Source organism: Cherax quadricarinatus, chromosome 83 (assembly GCF_038502225.1).
Source record: "Cherax quadricarinatus isolate ZL_2023a chromosome 83, ASM3850222v1, whole genome shotgun sequence".
Lineage (NCBI taxonomy): Eukaryota > Metazoa > Arthropoda > Malacostraca > Decapoda > Parastacidae > Cherax > Cherax quadricarinatus.
The window spans coordinates 12,488,350-12,512,349 of NC_091374.1; the positions used below are offsets into that span (position 1 = coordinate 12,488,350).

Genomic DNA, 24,000 nt, shown 5'->3' on the forward strand with positions numbered 1-24,000 from the left:
GTCAGCCCAAGATAGAAAACGACGACACCCTCCAACCGGAGGGCCAAGAAAGAAGAAAGATGATCGTCACCCCCCACCCGGGGGACCACTGCCGGGTCACCATCTGGAGAAGACCCGGGCCGGAAGTACCGACGAATCAACATGAATGAATGAATGAAAATGAACACCAACACACGACACTCCACACAGGAGAGCACAGCGCTAGCACGATCGACACCATGCCCTGCCCTTCTAGGGCAGGGTTGGTGCCAGAGCCCGAGTTTGTAGCTCACAAGATGAGGGGGGTACTTGTGCCTCCTCTCATGGGAGACTTAAGTCTCAGGCACTCCCTAGACAGGGAGCCAGTGCCGGGCCACCACTTGGAAGGGCCCGGGCTGGGAGAATACCGGCGAATCTTTAATAACAACCTCTGTATGTTAGAAGTGATCAAGGTTCCAGGAGCGAAACGTTTTCTAATGTCATAGTGTTTGCTCACGTGTCTTTCTAAACCAACACAAGGAGTTATGACAACACCTGTAACAGTCACAGGACGGAGTTGCTGCATTTCCCAAAAGCCTGTTTATCCCTAGTCAATAACGACGACTGACTTGTGTCAACACAACCTCAAGTCTTGAAGGCTCACCATGCGCGGTAAACAGTTGCTATTTTTTCCATCGTACCTGGGATATTGAAGCAAATTCTTTGGTAGCTTTGGAAAAAGGATGGACAAGTAGGTGGGTGGGAATGGTCGGTTTTGAGGAGGACCTGCCTTGTATGGGCCAGTTGGTCTGCTTAAGTGTTCTTTTGTGTAACTTAATGGTTCAGAGAACCGGAAGGATGATGACCTAGACATTTGTCCGACACTTGGGTATCTATATTGTGGGAACGTTTTTCCAACCAGTGGCTCCGTCAGTCCAATACAAAGCAGAATAGTTGAAGATTAGGAGTGAGGTAACCAGTCCCTCTTACGTTATGTTCTCACTTTCCAAAACAAATGTTTTGCTAACACTGGAAGCTCCAGACAGTGCCGTTCATGGCATCAACGGAGCTTTGAGTTCCTCCACCACGTTAAGGTGGCTGCACACAGAAGCGCATTATAAGAAAAACATGCTCTTAAATCCAATGTTTTTCACTTGATTTCTCTCGTTCTCTCAACCTGCATTTCAACCTCTGAAATTAGTCTCTCTCTCTGTTTCTCTCAGTTTTTAAATAAAGTTTTGTCAGCCTCAAATAAGAACATAAGAACATGAGAATGGAGGAACACTGCAGAAGGCCTATTGGCCCATGCGAAGCAGGTCCTTATTAAAACGACCTCTACGGGAGGTCAGAGGTCCTACTTTTTCCTTCACCTTCGTCCTATACACTTGAAAGAACCCCTTTGGATTAGTCTTTGATTCATTAGCAACTCTAATTTCATAGTCACGTTTAGCCTTTCTAATCGCCTTTTTTACTTCTCTTTTAAGCTGAACATATTGGTCAGTAAGGTTAACCTCTCCTCTTCTGATGCGCCTATAAATTCCCCTTTTCTCCCCTAATAGATGCTTTAGCCTCCTGTTAATCCATTTGGGATCGTTATTATTAGACCTAATTTCTCTCTGGGGAATGTATATACTCTGGGCACTGTGTACATTATTAAGAAAAAATCATAAATGCAGATCCCTTCATAATCATAAGTTTGATCATCGTCAATAAAATCATTAGCTAGATAACCCCAATCGAGATTTGACAGGTGTTCCTTAAGTCCGTTGTAATCGGCAGAACGAAAATCTGGGATTTTTACCGTATTATCATTATTCTTGTATTCCCAGTTAATGCTGAAAGTGATGGATTTGTGATCACTTGCGCCAAGCTCTTCAGTGATCTCCAGATTATTCACGAGTGTTTTCTTATTTGACAAGACTAGGTCTAGCAAATTATTACCCCTGGTAGGCTCTGTTACGCACTGCTTCAGAAAACAGTCCTGAACTGTTTCCATAAAGTCACTGGTTTCTAGATTACCTGTCAAAGAATTCCAGTCAATTTGACTAAAGTTAAAGTCCCCTACTATCACTATGTTATTGTGTCTAGAACCCTAACAATTTCGTCCCAAAGAAGTCTCCCTCTATCGTGATCCAAGCCTGGAGGTCGGTATATTACACCTAGAATTAGTTTTTCTTGACCCTCCACAAACTCTACCCAAAGAGATTCTGTTACTGTTCCATCTATTTTTATACCTGTTTTTATGCAACAATTAATATTTTCTCGAACATATAATGCAACTCCTCCCCCCTTCCCATTACATCTATCCACATGGAACCACTTAAACCCTTGAATATTACACTCAGCAATCATGTCCCGACTCTTTAAATCATACCACGTTTCAGTTAATGCAATGATATCAAAGTTCCCAGCACATGCTACCAAACGTAGTTCATTAATCTTATTTCTTGCACTTCGACTGTTAGCATAAAATACCATCATATGTTTTTTCTTCTGCACATTTTTCCTATTCATCTTTGTTTTTACACAATTTCTGAAATTATCATTACCCAGAGTTACTCCATGACAGTAACTATTAAGATTCTTAATATCAGAGCATAAGTCAATATATCCATACTCATTATTTATCATTTCTAAACCCATACCTCTAACTAATCCTAGTTTAAAGTCATAACAACCCCATCAACTGAGTTAGCAAGAAAACCCACACCTGCCCTGGATAAGTGAACCCCATCCCTGGCATACATGTCATTTCGGCCATAGAAGTTTATCCAGCCAACAATTAATACCAATTGCTCTGGACAACCATTCATTTCCAACACCCCTTCTTGGCAAAATGCCACATATAACAGGGCGCCCCCCCTTCTTCCTAATTATGTCTATTGCTGTCCTGAACCTTTTAACTAAATCCTCACTTCTACACTTGCCTACATCATTGCCTCCAGCACTGAGGCAGATAATAGGATTGATCCCATTACCGTTCATGATGTTGTCAAGCATGCTAACAATATCCTCCATCCCAGCCCCAGGAAAACAAACCCCCTGACTCCTACTTCTGTCCTTCAAGTAGAACGCCCTATCCATGTATCTAACCTGGCTATCCCCAAGAACAATATTCTTACCTTTCTCGGTTTCGCTCGTCGTGACGTTTCCAGTAGTAGACTCACATTCGCCGGGTAGCACAGAGAATGAATTAGATGTTTCCACAGCAGTCTCTTTCTTCTTCATCGTTTCTACCTTTCCATTCGTCTTCTTGATCGTCAACTTCGTCCCATGCTGTCCAGCCACTGACCACGTTCCCTTCTTGACCTGAGGACTCAAAACAGGAGGACTACTACGAATCCTCTTGTTTTCCACAGTCAATCGCCGTATATCCATCCTCGCTACTCTCAATTCTTCCTTAAGCTGCTGGTAAAGTTGCTCGATGGAGGGCATCTTGGTTCAGTCCACGGAGAGCACACAAGACACTTCTTCACAGAGTTAAGTACAGGTCACCACTGAGTTAAGTACAGGTCACCACTTTAAATCGGTTTCAATCAGTGCATCTGTATCTCCCAATCTCTCTCTCTCTCTATCTCCTTCCACCAGTCTTTCAAGCTGTCTTTACCAGTGTCTCTATCAAGTGGTATACATCTCTCTCTCTCTCTGTCTATCCCAGTCTCTCTTAGTCTCCATATCTCTTTCCAAACTAAAAGGAAAAAACTCAGCAAATCTTCATTACGTTTCCATATTCTGTATCACCAAATACATTTCTCTGGGCGAACAGACTGGAGCAGTAATTGGAGAGGCTGAGGCATCTTTCTTGAAATAGGAATTAGCCTTTAATTCTTATTCTGAGAAAGTGGGAGCAAGAACAAAGACGATGGAAGGAACGTTAGAATAGGTAAAAATAAGAATAAAGAGGGGAAGAAATAAGATCGTGACATACATTTAAAGGGTTGGTGCTTAAAGATGTTGAATCGATCGCCTTTTTTTTTTTTTTTTTTTTTGCTGGTGGTTAGCGAAGGGAAATCAAAGACTTTTATCGAAGTCTGAGGAAAGAGAAATGGAACCCCTGTAGTCTGGACACACAGTTGAAGCCACAAGCGTGTGAGGGACAAGTTATGAATGTGATGACGCTGTGAAGGTAACTGATCCACACAACAACAACAACAACAGACTGCTGTATCTAGGCAGCAACATGATTCTGCCGCAGCGGACAACAGCAAGTGTGTGCAGACACACACAATCTGAAGCCTCCGTAATATGAAGTGGGAAGGTATCGGATGCTGTATTGGAAAACACTACTGAATTGCAGCCGGGTCCTACTATGCAAATTTTCTTTAGCTAAAAACTGTCGGTGACGCTGACAGCAGTAAGTTGGGAGGTGTTTAATGAGTTCTGTTCTAAACTGATTCTCGTCTCTTTGTGGTATTGCATTAATTGGCGTTATTGTATGCTTTCATTACGGGTTTTAGGACTTGCTTGCCATGGGTTCGAGTCGCACTAGGTTTTGGGATTTATAACTGCATAAATTCTGTTAACAGATGACTTTCTAGTCTAACTTAAGCTAACTAAACCGATCTTAACCTTACTGAACCTAACTTAGCCTTAGTAAATGTGACAAAATTACCTTAAAATTACCTTTAAATTATCTTATAAACTGTCTTAAACTGCTGAATGCTGAATGGAGAAATCTGGTTCACAACATGGTCTATGGAAGCCAAAATTTCAACACGATTTGGTCATGACACGTCTAATAGCGGGCCTCGCCACTTGTGTTGGTGTCTCGTACTGCTGCACTTCTACTCTAATAACCATAACCATAATTTTTAAAGGGGAAGACGAGTAAGCCAGTGGAAGGCCTCGGTTAGATGACCAAAAGCTCCAGCGGCGGGTCATTATATAACTAAGACCCGCGTCAGGAAACGCTTGTCCTGTTTCCTGACAAACCTTACCTAACCTAACCTAATCCTCTAGTGTGCAAGTCTTCTCTCTCATACACACGATTAAGTTCCATCAGTTTTCGAAGGGACTGAGAACTTTCTATCATGGCTGAGGGACTGATTGTCTCATCTGCTACTGTCTCCAATATCTCTGTATTGGACTGAAACAGCCACTGGTTGGTGAATCGTCTTCGTGAAGACGCGCAGGCGTGTAGCATGTACTTTATTCACCGTCTTAGAGAAGATCAACACTGTATACAACGTTTCGCTCGTGGGCGAGCTGTTCTTCAGTCAAATGTAAGCGACCTCAGCATTAAAAATAATATGATATAATAATAATAATAATAATAATAATAATAATAATAGTAAGTAAAATTTACTATTTTGGCTTAAATAGCAACAATCTTCTTGCCGAAAAAGGTAAGCGAAAATTTGTATTTGCAACAATTTCGCAAAAATAAATTTAAACCTAACGAAAAAAAATATATTTCATTGTGTCTGTTTATTATCAAATTATTGTAAACTTATCTAAAATATATTTAGCTGGATTAGGCTAAATTATATTGCGCTTGTTATAACAAGGTTAGGTAAATTTTCTAAGGTTCTTTTGGTGCAAAATTAAAAAAAATTACATTAACTTTAATGAAAAAAATATATCTTTAAACGTATAAGAGAAAATTTTAGAAAGGACTTAATTTTAAATGAGTTCTTGCTAATTGACCAGTTTTACATATTCGGCACGACATATATATATATATATATATATATATATATTATATATATATATATAAGAAAAGCAGTGCTGTCAGAGTACAAAATATTTAACAGGATTCTAAGTTTAAAACTCAAGTTTTAATTTTTCCCTAAAAAACGAGTTGGAGAGAAAAAAAACGTATCACAGGAATTTGTCACATAATCCTGTTCCCCATCACGTGACGAAGCTGACGACAGCGTCAGCCAAGATTATCAGTGCTGATATGATTGCCAGAGATAAGCAAGGGGGGGGGGGAGGAGGATAAGATAAAAACCATTTATCGCAAAGACTAACACAGTTTTATGTTGGTTTTGTTGCCTGTGGAACTGAGGCAGTTACAGTGGTGTCCTAACTGCCTGGTAGTTCGTGGAACTGAGGTAGTTACAGTGGTGTCCTAACTGCCTGGTAGTTCGTGGAACTGAGGCAGTTACAGTGGTGTCCTAACTGCCTGGTAGTTCGTGGAACTGAGGCAGTTACAGTGGTGTCCTAACTGCCTGGTAGTTCGTGGAACTGAGGTAGTTACAGTGGTGTCCTAACTGCCTGGTAGTTCGTGGAACTGAGGCAGTTACAGTGGTGTCCTAACTGCCTGGTAGTTCGTGGAACTGAGGTAGTTACAGTGGTGTCCTAACTGCCTGGTAGTTCGTGGAACTGAGGCAGTTACAGTGGCGTCTTAAAAGACTGTTATTTCGTGGAACTGAGGTATTTCCAATGGTGTCTTAAATGACTTGTAAATTTCTGGTTTACTGGTCTTTTTAAACCGGGTTGGGAGTGCATTTTCACGGTGAGTTTATAAAGTTTTATTTGATAAAAGAATGGGCTTGAAAATTTAACAAGGTGTGGAGGTGGTTTAAGGTGTGGAGGTGGTTTAAGGTGTGGAGGTGGTTTAACAAGGTGTGGAGGTGGTTTAAGGTGTGGAGGTGGTTTAAGGTGTGGAGATGGTTTAACAAGGTGTGGAGGTGGTTTAGGGTGTAGAGGTGATTTAACAAGGTGTGGAGGTGGTTTAACAAGGAGTGGAGGTGGTTTAACAAGGTGTGGAGGTGGTTTAAGGTGTAGAGGTGATTTAACAAGGTGTGGAGGTGGTTTAAGGTGTGGAGGTGGTTTAAGGTGTAGAGGTGCTTTAACAAGGTGTGGAGGTGATTTAAGGTGTGGAGGTGGTTTAAGGTGTGGAGGTGGTTTAACAAGATGTGGAGGTGGTTTAAGGTGTAGAGGTGATTTAACAAGGTGTGGAGGTGGTTTAACAAGGTGTGGAGGTGGTTTAACAAGGTGTGGAGGTGGTTTAACAAGGTGTGTAGGTGGTTTAACAAGGTCTGGAGGTGGTTTAACAAGGTGTGGAGGTGGTTTAACAAGGTGTGGAGGTGGTTTAAGGTGTGGAGGTGGTTTAAGGTGTGGAGGTGATTTAAGGTGTGGAGGTGATTTAAGGTGTGGAGGTGATTTCACAAGGTGTGGAGGTGGTTTAACAAGGTGTGGAGGTGGTTTAACAAGGTCTGGAGGTGGTTTAAGGTGTGTAGGTGGTTTAACAAGGTGAGGAGGTGGTTTAAGGTGTGTAGGTGGTTTAAGGTGTAGAGGTGATTTAACAAGGTGTGGAGGTGGTTTAACAAGGTGTGGAGGTGGTTTAACAAGGTGTGGAGGTAGTTTAAGGTGTAGAGGTGATTTAACAAGGTGTGGAGGTGGTTTAACAAGGTGTGGAGGTGGTTTAACAAGGTCTGGAGGTGGTTTAACAAGGTCTGGAGGTGGTTTAACAAGGTGTGGAGGTGGTTTAAGGTGTGGAGGTGGATTAACAAGGTGTGGAGGTGGTTTAAGGTGTGAAAGTGGTTTAACAAGGTGTGGAGGTGGTTTAACAAGGTGTGGAGGTGGTTTAACAAGGTGTGGTGGTGGTTTAACATGGTGCAGAAGTATAACATAGCTTGGAGGTTTAACATAGCTTGGAGGTTTAACATAGCTTGGAGGTTTAACATAGCTAGGAGCTTTAACGTGGTTCGTTTCTCTACTAAACATATTTAGTTAAATTTATATTTTTCCTGTTAGATGTCATATTAACAGTAATGTGGTTTAAGCCATTGTTAGTTTCTTTGTTAACTCCATGTTAACTTACTGGAGGTATCTAGAACTACTGTTTTAAGTCATTTTAACCTATGTATGTAACTACTAGAATTATTAATAGTAGTTTTAATATATTATTATTATTGTTAATATTTCTACTGCTAAAATATATGCATTTTGGGGAATAAATGTTAATGTTAACCTAGAAACTAACATCATGTTTCCTAACTTCTTAAGTTTGTAGTTCATAAGTCGTGTACGCAGTCTCTTTCTCTTGACTCTCTCTCTCACTCTCTCTCTCACTCTCTCACTCTCTCTCTCTCTCTCTCACTCTCTCACTCTCTCACTCTAATTCACTAAGTCTGTTTGACCAGTTTGATACATATTATAGTGCAGACAGGAACAGTTAATTTGATCATGTTTGATCAGTGGGCGTTACCTCGGAGACAGGGAGAAAAGGTAGGAGGGAAGGTGGGAGGGAAGGTGGGAGGGAAGGTGGGAGGGAAGGTGAGAGGGAAGGTGAGAGGGAAGGTGGGAGGGAAGGTGGGAGGGAAGGTGGGAGGGAGGGAAGAAGAAAGACAGGATAAGGCAGACTGACAGGCCAGCAGATTATATGTAAGCTGGTAAGCAGGTAGGTAGAGAGGCAAAGTAGCAGACAGGCAAAGCAGCAGACAGGCAAGGCAGCAGACAGGCAAAGCAGCAGACAGGCAAAGCAGCAGACAGGCAAAGCAGCAGACAGGCAAAGCAGCAGACAGGCAAAGCAGCAGACATGCAAAGCAGCAGACAGGCAAGGCAGCAGACAGGCAAGGCAGCAGACAGGCAAGGCAGCACACAGCAAGGCAGCAGGCAGGCAGAATTTCAAATATCGGGCGTTTTCCTTTAGCGTCAAAATAGCTGGAATGAGAGAGAGAGAGAGAGAGAGAGAGAGAGGCTTTCAAATGAGCTGACGTTACCTAACTTTATCTGCAAGCTCTTAGCTTGTAAATAAAGTTAGGAACCCTTAACCTAACTTTGTAGAACCCTGTGTACAAAAAAGAGAGGGGGAGAGAGAGAGAGAGAGAGAAGAGAGAGAGGGAGAGAGAGAGAGAGAAGAGAGAGAGGGAGAGAGAGAGAGAGAGAAGAGAGAGAGGAGAGAGAGAGAAGTGAGAGAAGAGAGAGAGAAGAGAGAGAGAGAAAGTGAGAGAGAAAGTGAGAGAGAGAGAGAGAAGTGAGTGAGAGAGAGAGAAGTGAGAGAGAGAAGTGAGAGAGAGAGAGAAGTGAGAGAAGTGAGAGAGAGAAGTGAGAGAGAGAGAGAAGTGAGAGAGAGAGAGAGAAACGAGAGTGAGAGAGAAGCGAGAGAGAGAGAGAAGTGAGAGAGAGAGAGAAGTGAGAGAGAGAGAGAAGTGAGAGAGAGAGAGAAGTGAGAGAGAGAGAGAAGTGAGAGAGAGAGAGAGAAGTGAGAGAGAGAGAGAGAAGTGAGAGAGAGAAGTGAGAGAGAGAAGTGAGAGAGAGAAGTGAGAGAGAGAAGTGAGAGAGAGAGAGAAGTGAGAGAGAAAGAAGTGAGAGAGAAAGAAGTGAGAAAGAAGTGAGAGAGAAAGAAGTGAGAGAGAAAGAAGTGAGAGAGAGAGAAGTGAGAGAGAGAGAAGTGAGAGAGAGAGAAGTGAGAGAGAGAGAAGTGAGAGAGAGAAGTGAGAGAGAGAGAGGTGAGAGAGAGAAGTGAGAGAGAGAGAAGTGAGAGAGAGAGAAGTGAGAGAGAGAGAGAGAGAAGAGAGAGAGAGAGGAGAGAGAGAAGTGTGAGAGAGAGAAGTGAGAGAGAAGTGAGAGAGAGAGAAGTGAGAGAGAGAGAAGTGAGAGAGAGAGAAGTGAGAGAGAGAGAAGTGAGAGAGAGAGAAGTGAGAGAGAGAGAAGTGAGAGAGAGAGAGAAGTGAGAGAGAGAGAGAAGTGAGAGAGAGAGAGAAGTGAGAGAGAGAGAGAAGTGAGAGAGAGAGAGAAGTGAGAGAGAGAGAGAAGTGAGAGAGAGAGAGAAGTGAGAGAGAGAGAAGTGAGAGAGAGAGAAGTGAGAGAGAGAGAGAAGTGAGAGAGAGAAATGAGAGAGAGAAGTGAGAGAGAGAGAAGAGAGAGAGAGAGAAGAGAGAGAGAGAGAAGAGAGAGAGAGAGAAGAGAGAGAGAGAAGAGAGAGAGAGAGAAGAGAGAGAGAGGAGGGGGAGAGAGAGGGTGAAGACGTGTCACAGTGTGCTCCACAAACTTTCTTAATATTACTTAAATACGAGGGTTGGTGAGGATAAAAACTGTTCAGTGTCGAAGTACTACTTACAACACATTAGTACAAGTAAGCCAACTCCTCCACTGAAGTGAATATAAGCAATATCAGTGATATTAATTGTGGTATGGTGAAGACATGGTGAGTGAGGGGAAGCGGCAGGCCTTAGGAGTGTCTTCACTATTGCCTTCAGAGTGAGCGTCTAATATTATATGTGTTTTGTGCTATGTACTAGCATCTGGTGCTTTATAACAACGTGGCTGGTACAATGCAACACAGTTATTTGTGTAACATCTTCCTTTAGTGGAAAAGTGGACAGCATAAACAGTGTTTATTAAGTGATAGTGAGAAGGCAACACTTCCAGCTAGTGGCCCACTGCCGCCCGCCCTCACTACCCACCGGCTATAAACACCCCCACCCACCCACCCTCCACCCCACCCACGACATCACCACCCACCCTCTCTCTCTCCTGTGAACTTCAAACCTAAGCCTCCTCTGGGATGACTTCACACCGCAAAATAGCAAGATTATCTACGCTATCTGGCTATTGTCCCAGTAGATACTGCAGTGTTTGTGGGTATACCACAAGGGACAAGGATCTTCTTGGATGTAAGGAGCCTACTTGTTCCAACTACTGCCACACAGATTGCACTCCAGAAGAAGAATTTTGTTGCAGCCAGGTTGAAAATTTCAGAAAATTTAAGGATATCCATAATCCTGTGGTATATGTGGATACAAGCCTGGAGCTACAGGAGGAGGGTTCAGAAGTCCTACCTCAGGGACTCCTGTCCAAAGATCAAGACTGCCCTCTTGGGCTGTGTTGTAAAGTTGCAGCTAAGATAATCCATCACAGGGAAGCACTTCATGAGCTCCTCAAATCATTAGATAACCTACAAGCTATTGTAGAAGGTCAGTGCAAGCCTACATTAAGTGACGTAAGCTGCTCAGCTGATGGCGACACTATTGACAAAGACTGGAAGTCCCACACTGAGCTTAACTCAGGGGTAAACATCTGGTGGAATTCTGTCATCGCTAAGGTCCCACAGACTGACAGAGTTCAAAACACTACCTTTGGGAATTCTAACACAATTCCTCTGACCACCACAGAGGGAACAAATCCTCTTCCCAGCAACGTGGGAAGCCTTGGATCTGTTAATTCTCCTACACCTGACATCTCTGCTTCAGCCACTGCCAGTCTACTTGACAGTGCACATACCATCTCTGATCCTACACCTGTCAGCACACCTGCCGATACTATTCTAGAATCTGGTAGTAGTGCTTCGACAGCAAGCTCTGAGCCAGGAGTTTCTCCACCAGAGAACGGTGCAGTTAGTGATCAGGGAACTATCACTGCACCTGATCACCTGCTGCGCCGAAGTACGAACAGCAGGGACACATCTGTCAGAACTGGTAGAGGGCGGGGTAGAGGACGTGGAGGAGGACGTGGTGGAGGAAGACATCTACAGCCGTCTCACCCTCCACTAACACAGTTCCAGCGGCAGAATCCGAGGACAAATCTGCGAAACACAGGAGGTACAACAAATCCTAGTCCACCCTCCCAGGCACCTAGGCTGTGCTCTCGCTGTCACCGGAAGGGGCACTCTGCCAACAACTGCCTGCGAGATACCAGGTGTAACTACTGCTACAAGAAAGGACATAAGGAGGACCAGTGTCGGAAGAAAAAGGAACTTGACAGACAGGGCCACCTGTTTAGAGACCTGTTCTCAGAACAAACCAGCAGGATCTCTGAATTGGTAAACACTCTCACACGTCACTCACTCAGCTACTCCTATCCCAGCCCAGCAGGTGGGATTGGGCCTTATACAAGACCACAGACCTACATCCCTGCAGCTGCCTCAGTACCCTACCTCTCTCAAGGGCAGGCACCTTACATTCCCTACACACCCACCACCTCAAGCTGACCACTTCATCATGAGGAGCCAGTCTATCAGCATCCTGTCGGCCAACATTAGAGGTTTCATTACTAATGTTGGAGAGCTCACACATAGCTTTGTGAACACTCGACGTCCCGACATGATAGCTGTTGTTGAAACATTTTTGGATGACAGGACTCCAGAAAATTTTGCAAGAATTGCTGGCTACACCTCATGGATGAGAAGAGACAGGCAAGGGCAAGGAGGTGGTGTTGCTGTGTGCTTCTCTAAAAGTGTTCATGCCCAGCACATAGATGTTGCCACCCCTACACATCTTGAAATGATGTTCTTCAAGCTCTGTATAAACACTAGTACCTCTGTACTAGCATGTGCAATGTACAGACCTCAGTGGCAACATGCAGACCCTATCAACTTCCTAATGGAAAATATTGACTCCCTTCTGCTACAACACAACTGTCAACATATTATAATTGTTGGTGACCTCAACCAGCACCTTATACAGAGGGACTTTGATGACCTTCTTGCAGTGTTTGACATGAGAAACTTTGTTGATTTCCCTACTCATATCTCTGGCTCCTCCCTTGACCCAGTAGTGAGTGATCTGGCAGAAGGCATAGTCACTTGTCAACCCCTCGGGTACGTTGGATCGTCTGACCACAAGGCTGTTTTTACCACACTTAAGATCCCAACAGAACGAGGTGAGGAGTCCACACGCACAACCTGGCTATGGGAAAGAGGTAATTGGCCAGCCCTTTGCTCTGAGCTCGCCACCACCGACTGGAATGCTCTTCTCCAGGGGGATGTTGACAACCAAGTGAAAGCCTTCACTGGACACATCCTTAATCTGCAACAAGAACACATTCCTCACCGGCAATATGTGACAAAGCCTACAGATCAGCCTTGGTTTGGCTTTCGTTGTAGAGAGGCTGCTACTGCTAAGTACAAAGCATGGCGAAGGTATAAGAGACATCCTACCACCTATAACAGGAACTTGCACATGCAAGCCTGTAGGCATATGGGTGATGTTCAAAAGTGGGCCATTGCTAAATGGGAGTTGGACACTAAAAGAAAGTTAGCATCAGGTAGGGTAGGCTCCAAAACCTGGTGGTCCCTGGTCAAGGACAGACAAGGTTATCTGCCTGATGAACTTATTCCACCTCTAAATCGACAGGATGGGACCACCTCTACTAGTAGTCAAGAGAAAGCGGACCTCTTTGCTGAACACTTTGCTACCAAAATGCAAGTTCCTGATCCAGCAAGGGACCCTCCTTGGCTAGCTGCAAGAACTGTATCAAAACTGTCAGGGGTGACAATAAGGCAGGAGGAGGTGCATTTCCTTCTTAAATCACTTGACCAAGAAAAGGCTGTGGGCCCAGACAAGTTGAGCCCAAGATTGTTGAGAAGATGTGCAGACCAGCTAGCAGCACCTCTAACTCGCATCTTTCAGCACTGCCTAGTACAGTGCAAATGGCCCTCTCCATGGAAAGAGGCAAATGTAGTCCCTGTTCACAAAAAGAAGAGCAGAGCAGAAATCAGCAACTACAGACCAGTGTCACTCCTGTCAATCACTGGTAAGATCCTTGAGACAATAATCTCAAGACAAATGACAGATTTTTTTGACTACCACTCACTACTTTGTGATCGTCAATATGGCTTCAGGAAAGGTTACTCTGCTGCTGATCTGTTGTTAAACCTCTCCACTAAGTGGCACCAGTCACTGGATGAATCCAAAGTCAGCTGTGTGGTAGCACTGGACATTGCTGGCGCTTTCGACCGGGTGTGGCACCAGGGCCTCTTAGCAAAACTTCAAGCACTGGGAATTGCAGGCTCTACGCTATGTCTCCTCAGTGATTACCTTCATGGTAGATCTCTAAGTGTAGTCCTCAATGGAACGGAATCAGCAAGACATCCTATTGGGGCAAGCGTTCCACAAGGAAGTGTGCTGGGTCCACTGTTATGGAATGTCTACTTCAACGACCTTCTTCATCTCATCCCAGAATCACATGCATATGCAGACGACTGTACACTGACATTCACTTATCCAAGAGAAGAAATGCCAGCTGCTCTAAGCTACATCAATCACCAGCTGAGAGCTATATCAGCTTGGGGAAATAGATGGCAAGAAACATTTGCACCTGAGAAAACGCAAATGATGATCGTCTCTAGGCACCATGATGGTAATGCTGGTGCAGTAGTAAGGATGAATGGGAGGATGTTGGCACCTGGAGAAGAAGTTGATATCCTTGGGGTGAAATTTGACTCCAAACTAACCATGAAGAACCATGTTGTAAATCTTGCAAACAAGGCAGCCAGGAAGCTTACAGCACTTCGCCGTATCTCGCATCTGCTTGACAGTAGGGGTTGCAAGATACTGTACGAGGCACAAGTACGCTCACACCTTGAGTATGCTCCACTTTCTTGGTTTGCCTGTCCCCCCTCTCATCTGCGACTGCTTGACAGAGTAGAGAACAGAGCAAGACGTCTCATCTCTCGCCTGGACCCATCCTGGATGGATCTGTCATTTCAGCAGAGCCTTCAACATAGGAGGGATGTGGGTGGCCTTACTGTTATGTACAAGGCCAATATTGTCAAAATACCACACTTGGATCCACTTCGAGGACAGCGCGAAACAAGCTTTTATGCCACAAGACGGGCAGAAAGCAGCAACTTCACTCTGGCTGTACCCTTCTCCAGAACATCACTCCATCTGAGATCATACATACCCAGGATGACTCGAGTATGGAACACATTCGTTCAGCATAATGATGTCAACGAGATAACGTCAGTTGATCAAATGAAAATGCTGGCCCACAGATGGCTCCAACTTCATCCTGTTCCCTACTTGTATGTCTCATAACAATAAAAATGCTTTCAAATGAGCTGATGTAGGTAACAGCTCTTAGCTTGTCAATAAAGTTAGGAATCCTTAACCTGTAAATAGCTTGTCAATAAAGCTAGGGATCCTTAACCTTGTCAAACCATGTGTAAAAAAAAAAAAAAAAAAGAGAGAGAGAGAGAGAAGAGAGAAGTGAGAGAAGTGAGAGAGGAGAGAAAGAGAGAGAAGAGAGAAGAGAGAAGAGAGAGAGAAGTGAGAGAGAGAGAAGTGAGAGAGAGAGAAGTGAGAGAAGTGAGAGAGAGAGAAGTGAGAGAGAGAGAGGTGAGAAAGAGAGAAGTGAGAAAGAGAGAGAAGAGAGAAGAGAGAGAGAAGAGAGAGAAGAGAGAGAAGAGAGAGAGAAAAGGTGGTCAAGATCACATTTTCAGTGTCTTGTCTGCTCCTCTTACCAATTATATCCAGGCTTCCTGTAGCCTCTGCTCCGTTGTTTCTGTGTCCTGGCGGCAGACTCCTCAGTGACTTAAAGTCGTTCTTCGTAAAGGCACATTAGTGCTTACTAGCGGCTGAGCTCATCATGAAGAGTGAGCTGGGTGCGTCTACGTGACAGAGGGATCAAATTTGGGGGGTCAGTGAAAATCCACAAATCAGACGGTGGAGCGGGTGGAGTTTGAACCCATGGCGAGGGAGTCGTAAAATTCACAGGCCAGTGCATTAACAACTTTAGTGACTCACTTGCCAAAGGGTAAGAACCCCTACCCGTTCCGTGGTTTGTGCCACACACGTCAAGCACTGGCAGGCGGAGTTATACAGCAGAAATAACGTACTGAAACTGCTCAGGCTTCTTCTAGTGGTTCACTTTAGTTTGAAAACTCAGCTTCACATCATACTGATCGTACTGAAGCTATAGCTCACGTACTGGTTAATACTTTTACTAAAGCCAATATTAATATATCTAATTTGAGCGAACGAGAAACCGGGTTATTTTTTTTTTCCGTCTTGATTCAAGTTGATAAATTAGACACATGTGCAACTCTTGGGTATCTTTATTGAGGAAATGTTTCGCCACACAGTGGCTTCATCAGTCCATACAAAGGAGAATCTTGAAGAACAGGAGGAGAATGACTGACCACATCGACTCAAGGTTGAGGGACTGATTACCTCATTCTCCTCCTGTTCAAGATTCTCCTTTGTATGGACTGATGAAGCCACTGTGTGGCGAAACGTTTCCTCAATAAAGATACCCAAGAGTTGCACATGTGTCTAATTTATCAACATGTCGGTTCTCTGAACCATTCATCTACAAACTTGATTCAAGTTGCAAGTCTTTCAACTTAATTCTGTGAGAGGAGATCGGATATACGACGTTAAAGTGCAAGATTTATCCCGTGTGAATACACAGATGCTGCCACCACTTCTTTGCTATTTTTTTTACAGGTGACTGAAGTTTGGATACAAATCCGACCCTCTCAATAAACAATGCAAATAATCTGGGCACCCTGATTTACATACGCTTCCGCTCTATGTATTCAAATGAGACTTATCTTCTACCTATGCATCTCCACTGCAAACACAAACTCCCTAACGCAACAGGTTGCATTTCCGCTCAATACTAAAAGCATTTATCACCAGAACTGCGCCAAACTTACCTTTACAGACGAATTATAGTCAATGTTATTGTCATGCCCCAGTGATCTGCGGTAATATTAACAGTTGTATACTCACTACGAGAGAGTTCACCAGAAAATATCCTCATAGATTATTTAGTTGGTATATTTATGTGATTCTAACACTAGAATGAATGTTTAGAAATGTGGCGCAGTGTAGCATACAACTGCTGAGGAAAGACTGTATGCTGAGGCATACAGATGTTAAGATGAAGACGATTGATATATTGATACGAGATGTTGGACGAGAGAAAGAGAAAGAGAGAGAGAGAGAGAGAGAGAGAGAGAGAGAGAGAGAGAGAGAGAATGTGTGAGGTTAATGGGGCGTTAAAGTCTATCAACTATATTAGGGTCATTATGGCTGCTCGTAAGCTTTCCAAAACCAGACAAGAATACTGGAATCCCTAACATAAGGCATTAAAGCATACTCTCAGTGCATGCACAATGAGAGAGATACAATTCTCAGTGTATCGTTAAAAACGGGGGAGAATATAAAAGAGGATATTAGTAAAATAATAATAATAATAATAATAATAATAATAATAATAATAATAATACTATATAGCTGACAAACTCTACAAAGGAAGCAAAATGAGGTAGTGCCAGCTAGGCACTGTGCACCACATAGCAACAGTGACATAGTGTGGGTGTTGTCTTAACCCTTTCCTTCTCACAGGGGAGGGAGAGGAGGGACGGAAGGGAGAGTGGACAGAGGGATAGATGGGGCATGTTTGCACAGCCACCAAGCTGCAGCCCCTGATCCCACACGCCCACACACACGTACGTGTAGAGAGAGAGTCTCTCTCTCTCTCTCTCTCTCTCTCTGGAAATTATCTTGAACACTGTGCTTAATTGCCCACTTGAGGAATATATAGACAATATAATAACTTATGTAATAAATACAAGATACCAGATATATTAAGCAAATTTCCTTAATTTGCTTGTATCAGATAAGTGAACTGTAGATATAAATTCTAATGTAATATTGTTTAACCCTGTTGGTGCCTAGTTCCTGGGCCATTTGTGTATCCATATGCTCTTACACTGCCTTCCATAGAATGGATGTGAGGTGCACAATAATCTAATCATTTCGGTGGCAAAATCTAAAATCTCTCTGTTACACTGTCTCTGTCACTGTCACTGTGTCACGGTTACTGTCTCTGTCACGGTTACTGTCTCTTAAAAGTTTAGCTGTCCATGAACTCAACTCGTCTCAGTTTATTGGACTCAGTCTGAGTTATTGTACCCGAAGGGAATTGTGTGTTACGAGGTTTTGTTGTTCAAGAGAATTGTGTGTTACGATTTTGTGTTTTTACCATAGCTACGTCTGTTGTTTACTTGCGGTACACAAGGGGTGTTAATACTGTTTAGAAAGACTGTTGTTGCTATTATTTACAACGATTGTTTACTTTTGCAATGCTGTTTACAAACACTGTTTGCATTATAAGAGTTACTGTTAGTGCTGTTTATGAGAGCTGTTGTTATTATAAACAATGAGTCTTTTGTTATTGTCCAAGTCTTTTGTTTTTCTTGCATATGTCGATGTTAGCCGTTACTGGGGCTGCTGTTCATGACTGTTGCTGATGCTGTTTCCTGACTGTTAGAAACGCACCTTTGAGGACCATTTAACTATTGCAAAGTTAAATGGTCTTGGCCATGGCAAGGGCCTTGTTGACTGTGGCAAATACAGTGTGAGTGCTTCAAGGACCTTGTGGCTAGTTTGCAAAGACCTTTGTGACTGTTGCTAGGACCTTCTAACTACTGAACTGATAGGTCGTAGCATACCCTATTAAGGTCACTTCTGTACTTTTATTAAGGTCGGTTCTGTGTTCTGTTAAGGTCACTTGAAGACTAGCACCATCCCCTGCAGAACTGAACACAGAACCGACCTTAATATAGCACAGAACTGACTTTAATAATAGCACAGTGACCTTAATAGGGTATAACATGGACTTCTATTAACACGTAATCTCCAACAAGGGTATATACACCAGGTGTGTATCCTTCAGTGTACCAATACAGAGATTACAGTGTCCCTGGCTGAGGGATTACAGTGTCCCTGGCTGAGGGATTACAGTGTCCCTGGCTGAGGGATTACAGTGTCTCTGGCTGGATGGATACCTGGCTGGTAGGGTACCTAGTTGGTAGAGTACCTGCTGGTAGGGAACCTGGCTGGCAGAGTGCCTAGGAGGTAACGTACCTGACTGGCAGGGTACCTGGGTGGTGGGATACCTGGGTGGTGGGATACCTGGGTGGTGGGATACCTGGCTGGTGAGATCTCTCCACTAAAGTTACCACTTTCAACCTACAACGTTAATGACCCTCGTGCAGTCGATAGGCTTTAAACCCCCCACCAACAAGCTAATTTGATCCTCTTACAGACTCTTGGAAATCAACGCATCACGTTATCAGGACAGGTAATACAAGCATAGACGTGATTAACACTAATACGAAAATGACTTAATTGCTCGAACACACGCACACGCACGCACACGCACACACACACACACACACACACACACACAACAGGCCAAGAGTGTACAAATATATGCCTTTGAGAACTAGTAATACACCGCCAATGCTAACAATTCTGACAGCTAGTTTATGCCCTCTTAATCACTCGCATCAGGGACTCGCCTAACACTTAAACAACTTCCAGAGATTAAGCGCAACCTTTCTTCAAAATACATCGTCCGTTTTCAAACGCGTTTACCTGAGCTTACTATGACGGAACCAACAAAGCCGATTTTACACTAGATTACGTTGTTCAATGTAAATTGCAATTTAAATCAGGTTTAATGTCAAAAATAACTTGAAATGACCGAAAAGGTGACATCTGGCAATGGGATGTACACTTGGGACAGTTTAAAATACACGCACCATTCAGTGCATAATATATATATATATATATATATATATATATATATATATATATATATATATATATATATATAAAATGTCGTGCCGAATAGGTAAAACTTGCGATTTTGGCTTAAATAGCAACGCTCTTCTTGCCGAATAAGGAAAGCTAAAATTTGTGTATGCAATAATTTCGCAAAAATCATTCTGAACCTAACGATAAAAAATTATTTCATTTTGTTTGTTTACGATTAAATTATTGTAAACTTATCTAAAATATATTTAGTTGAATTAGACTAAATTAAGTTGCGCTTGTTATAATAAGGTTAGGTAAGTTTACTAAGGTTCTTTTGGTACAAAATTAATTTTTACATTAACATAAATGAAAAAAAAAAATCTTTAAACGTATAAGAGAAAATTTTAGGACTTAAGTTTAAAAGAGTTCTTGCTAACTGACCAGTTTTACCTATTCAGCACGACATATTATATATAATATGCCGCTCTCTAGTTCAACACCTGACACCTTAGTTACCTAGTGCACCACTTGACACAATATTCTCCTTCCAGTGCCAACACCTGACGTAACGTTCACCTTGCACTGCCATACTAGGCAGCATGCCAGGGTTATGGAGGAAGATCACTGGCACTGTCATCATCACAAACGTGGATGATGAGGAAGGTGCCAGTGTGGTGGCCTCAACCCCACGTACAGGAGAATCCAAGAAGAGCAAGACACAAGCCAAGCCAACCCCAGAACCTAAGGTCGAGCTGTCCTACGAGGAGAAGCAGGAGAAAACAGCTGAACTTAAGTACAAGAAAGGTAAGACATAGGTGTGTGTGTGTGTGTGTGTGTGTGTGTTACTCACCTAATCGTGGTTGCAGGTGTCGAGACTCAGCTCCTGGCCCCGCCTCTTCACTGAACACTACTAGGTCCTCTCTCTCCCTGTTCCCTGAGCTTTATCATACCTCGTCTTAAAGCTATGTATGGTTCCTGTCTCCACTACAACACTCGAGAAACTGTTTCACTTCCTGTGCGTGTGTGCGTGTGTGTGTGTGTGTGTGTGTGTGTGTGTGTGTGTACTACCTACCTACGTATTTATTGATTATTCATAAATATAACTAAAATAGTTTCCCTTACACGCCTCTGGTCCTTCTTAACAGTATTCACTATTTCTAAGACAGTCAAATGGGTGACTGTTTAACAGATTTAAACAGTGATTATCTGACATAAATACTTCACTGTCTCCCCGTTTACAGTTCGTACATTACTTTTAATTATACTATTTTCTTAAATTTCATTTATTGGTCTTGTGGAATGTTCTAATTACAAATTTTACACTGAGAACAACCTAACCTAACCAAATTATTATAATTATAATGATGGGGGAGCGCTAAACCCGTAGGATTATGCAGTGCATGTGAGGGGGGGGGATGGAAGGTATTCAGGCTCAATTCAAGGAACCGGAGCACAGATCCAGTTCCCTAGAACAAGAGCCCCTCACCAACGTCAAGGAACCTTCCTTGACGAGTAACCTAACCAAAACAACGTAGGGAAACTTCCTACAACATTTATGCTAGAAAGTCACATGGAACAAGTTGTTCAGTAATTCCAATCAGTATCTCCTTATCTAAAGTCAGTCAGATCATTATTTTATCTCTGACTTTGTTACCTGTGCAGTTTATCTGTAATATTTTATGGTGTTGTAATTTTTGTATCGCTCTCTGGTTTGCATCAGCTGTTTGTCGTCGGGTTGTAAATGAGAATCTAGACCAGGGATACTTAGCTATTTTACTGTGGAAATCATCACCACCAGTCTTATTAGGTACTAGTATAACAATAGCTTGGCTTTACTTTCCTTATGGATAGCTAGGAACCTAACAACCTTAAATTGTTTAGAGATGGGGTGACATACCCCCGTTATTTGGTCCCCATATCCCCAAGATGTATGGATATTCCCTGTTAGTATCCCCTGGTCTAGATCCCTGTTAGTATCCCCTGGTCTAGATGCCTTGCTAGATGTATGGATATTCCCTGTTAGTATCCCCTGGTCTAGATCCCTGTTAGTATCCCCTGGTCTAGATGCCTTGCTAGATGTATGGATATTCCCTGTTAGTATCCCCTGGTCTAGATGCCTTGCTAGATGTATGGATATTCCCTGTTAGTATCCCCTGGTCTAGATGCCTTGCTAGATGTATGGATATTCCCTGTTAGTATCCCCTGGTCTAGATGCATGGATATTCCCTGTTAGTATCCCCTGGTCTAGATGCCTTGCTAGATGTATGGATATTCCCTGTTAGTATCCCCTGGTCTAGATGCCTTGCTAGATGTATGGATATTCCCTGTTAGTATCCCCTGGTCTAGATGCCTTGCTAGATGTATGGATATTCCCTGTTAGTATCCCCTGGTCTAGATGCATGGATATTCCCTGTTAGTATCCCCTGGTCTAGATGCCTTGCTAGATGTATGGATATTCCCTGTTAGTATCCCCTGGTCTAGATGCCTTGCTAGATGTATGGATATTCCCTGTTAGTATCACCTGGTCTAGATGCCTTGCTAGATGTATGGATATTCCCTGTTAGTATCCCCTGGTCTAGATGCCTTGCTAGATGTATGGATATTCCCTGTTAGTATCCCCTGGTCTAGACGCCTTGCTAGATGTATGGATATTCCCTGTTAGTATCACCTGGTCTAGACGCCTTGCTAGATGTATGGATATTCCCTGTTAGTATCACCTGGTCTAGATGCCTTGCTAGATGTATGGATATTCCCTGTTAGTATCACCTGGTCTAGACGCCTTGCTAGATGTATGGATATTCCCTGTTAGTATCACCTGGTCTAGACGCCTTGCTAGATGTATGGATATTCCCTGTTAGTATCACCTGGTCTAGACGCCTTGCTAGATGTATGGATATTCCCTGTTAGTATCCCCTGGTCTAGATGCCTTGCTAGATGTATGGATATTCCCTGTTAGTATCACCTGGTCTAGACGCCTTGCTAGATGTATGGATATTCCCTGTTAGTATCACCTGGTCTAGATGCCTTGCTAGATGTATGGATATTCCCTGTTAGTATCCCCTGGTCTAGATGCCTTGCTAGATGTATGGATATTCCCTGTTAGTATCCCCTGGTCTAGACGCCTTGCTAGATGTATGGATATTCCCTGTTAGTATCACCTGGTCTAGATGCCTTGCTAGATGTATGGATATTCCCTGTTAGTATCACCTGGTCTAGACGCCTTGCTAGATGTATGGATATTCCCTGTTAGTATCACCTGGTCTAGACGCCTTGCTAGATGTATGGATATTCCCTGTTAGTATCACCTGGTCTAGACGCCTTGCTAGATGTATGGATATTCCCTGTTAGTATCACCTGGTCTAGATGCCTTGCTAGATGTATGGATATTCCCTGTTAGTATCCCCTGGTCTAGATGCCTTGCTAGATGTATGGATATTCCCTGTTAGTATCCCCTGGTCTAGATGCATGGATATTCCCTGTTAGTATCCCCTGGTCTAGATGCCTTGCTAGATGTATGGATATTCCCTGTTAGTATCCCCTGGTCTAGATGCCTTGCTAGATGTATGGATATTCCCTGTTAGTATCCCCTGGTCTAGATGCCTTGCTAGATGTATGGATATTCCCTGTTAGTATCCCCTGGTCTAGATGCATGGATATTCCCTGTTAGTATCCCCTGGTCTAGATGCCTTGCTAGATGTATGGATATTCCCTGTTAGTATCCCCTGGTCTAGATGCCTTGCTAGATGTATGGATATTCCCTGTTAGTATCCCCTGGTCTAGATGCCTTGCTAGATGTATGGATATTCCCTGTTAGTATCCCCTGGTCTAGATGCATGGATATTCCCTGTTAGTATCCCCTGGTCTAGATGCCTTGCTAGATGTATGGATATTCCCTGTTAGTATCCCCTGGTCTAGATGCCTTGCTAGATGTATGGATATTCCCTGTTAGTATCACCTGGTCTAGATGCCTTGCTAGATGTATGGATATTCCCTGTTAGTATCCCCTGGTCTAGATGCCTTGCTAGATGTATGGATATTCCCTGTTAGTATCCCCTGGTCTAGACGCCTTGCTAGATGTATGGATATTCCCTGTTAGTATCACCTGGTCTAGACGCCTTGCTAGATGTATGGATATTCCCTGTTAGTATCACCTGGTCTAGATGCCTTGCTAGATGTATGGATATTCCCTGTTAGTATCACCTGGTCTAGACGCCTTGCTAGATGTATGGATATTCCCTGTTAGTATCACCTGGTCTAGACGCCTTGCTAGATGTATGGATATTCCCTGTTAGTATCACCTGGTCTAGACGCCTTGCTAGATGTATGGATATTCCCTGTTAGTATCCCCTGGTCTAGATGCCTTGCTAGATGTATGGATATTCCCTGTTAGTATCACCTGGTCTAGACGCCTTGCTAGATGTATGGATATTCCCTGTTAGTATCACCTGGTCTAGATGCCTTGCTAGATGTATGGATATTCCCTGTTAGTATCCCCTGGTCTAGATGCCTTGCTAGATGTATGGATATTCCCTGTTAGTATCCCCTGGTCTAGACGCCTTGCTAGATGTATGGATATTCCCTGTTAGTATCACCTGGTCTAGATGCCTTGCTAGATGTATGGATATTCCCTGTTAGTATCACCTGGTCTAGACGCCTTGCTAGATGTATGGATATTCCCTGTTAGTATCACCTGGTCTAGACGCCTTGCTAGATGTATGGATATTCCCTGTTAGTATCACCTGGTCTAGACGCCTTGCTAGATGTATGGATATTCCCTGTTAGTATCACCTGGTCTAGACGCCTTGCTAGATGTATG

The 24,000-nt window shown here is 43.2% G+C and overlaps 1 protein-coding gene across 6 annotated transcripts in view; it reads left to right on the plus strand.

The window, feature by feature from the left end:
• Positions 1-5,921: 5,921 nt before the first annotated feature.
• Positions 5,922-24,000, plus strand: part of LOC128702082 (uncharacterized) — a 58,829-nt gene continuing 40,750 nt past the window's right edge. The window contains exons 1-2 of one of the 6 annotated variants that reach the window (XM_070102856.1): positions 5,922-6,014; positions 19,736-19,988. In XM_070102856.1, coding sequence (XP_069958957.1) covers positions 19,784-19,988 — 205 coding nt within the window. In that variant the 5' untranslated portion in view covers positions 5,922-6,014; positions 19,736-19,783. Of the gene's footprint in view, positions 6,419-17,068; positions 17,090-19,735; positions 19,989-24,000 lie in introns of those variants that run through there. The other 5 variants (XM_070102853.1, XM_070102854.1, XM_070102855.1 and 2 more) reach the window with 5 other exon arrangements.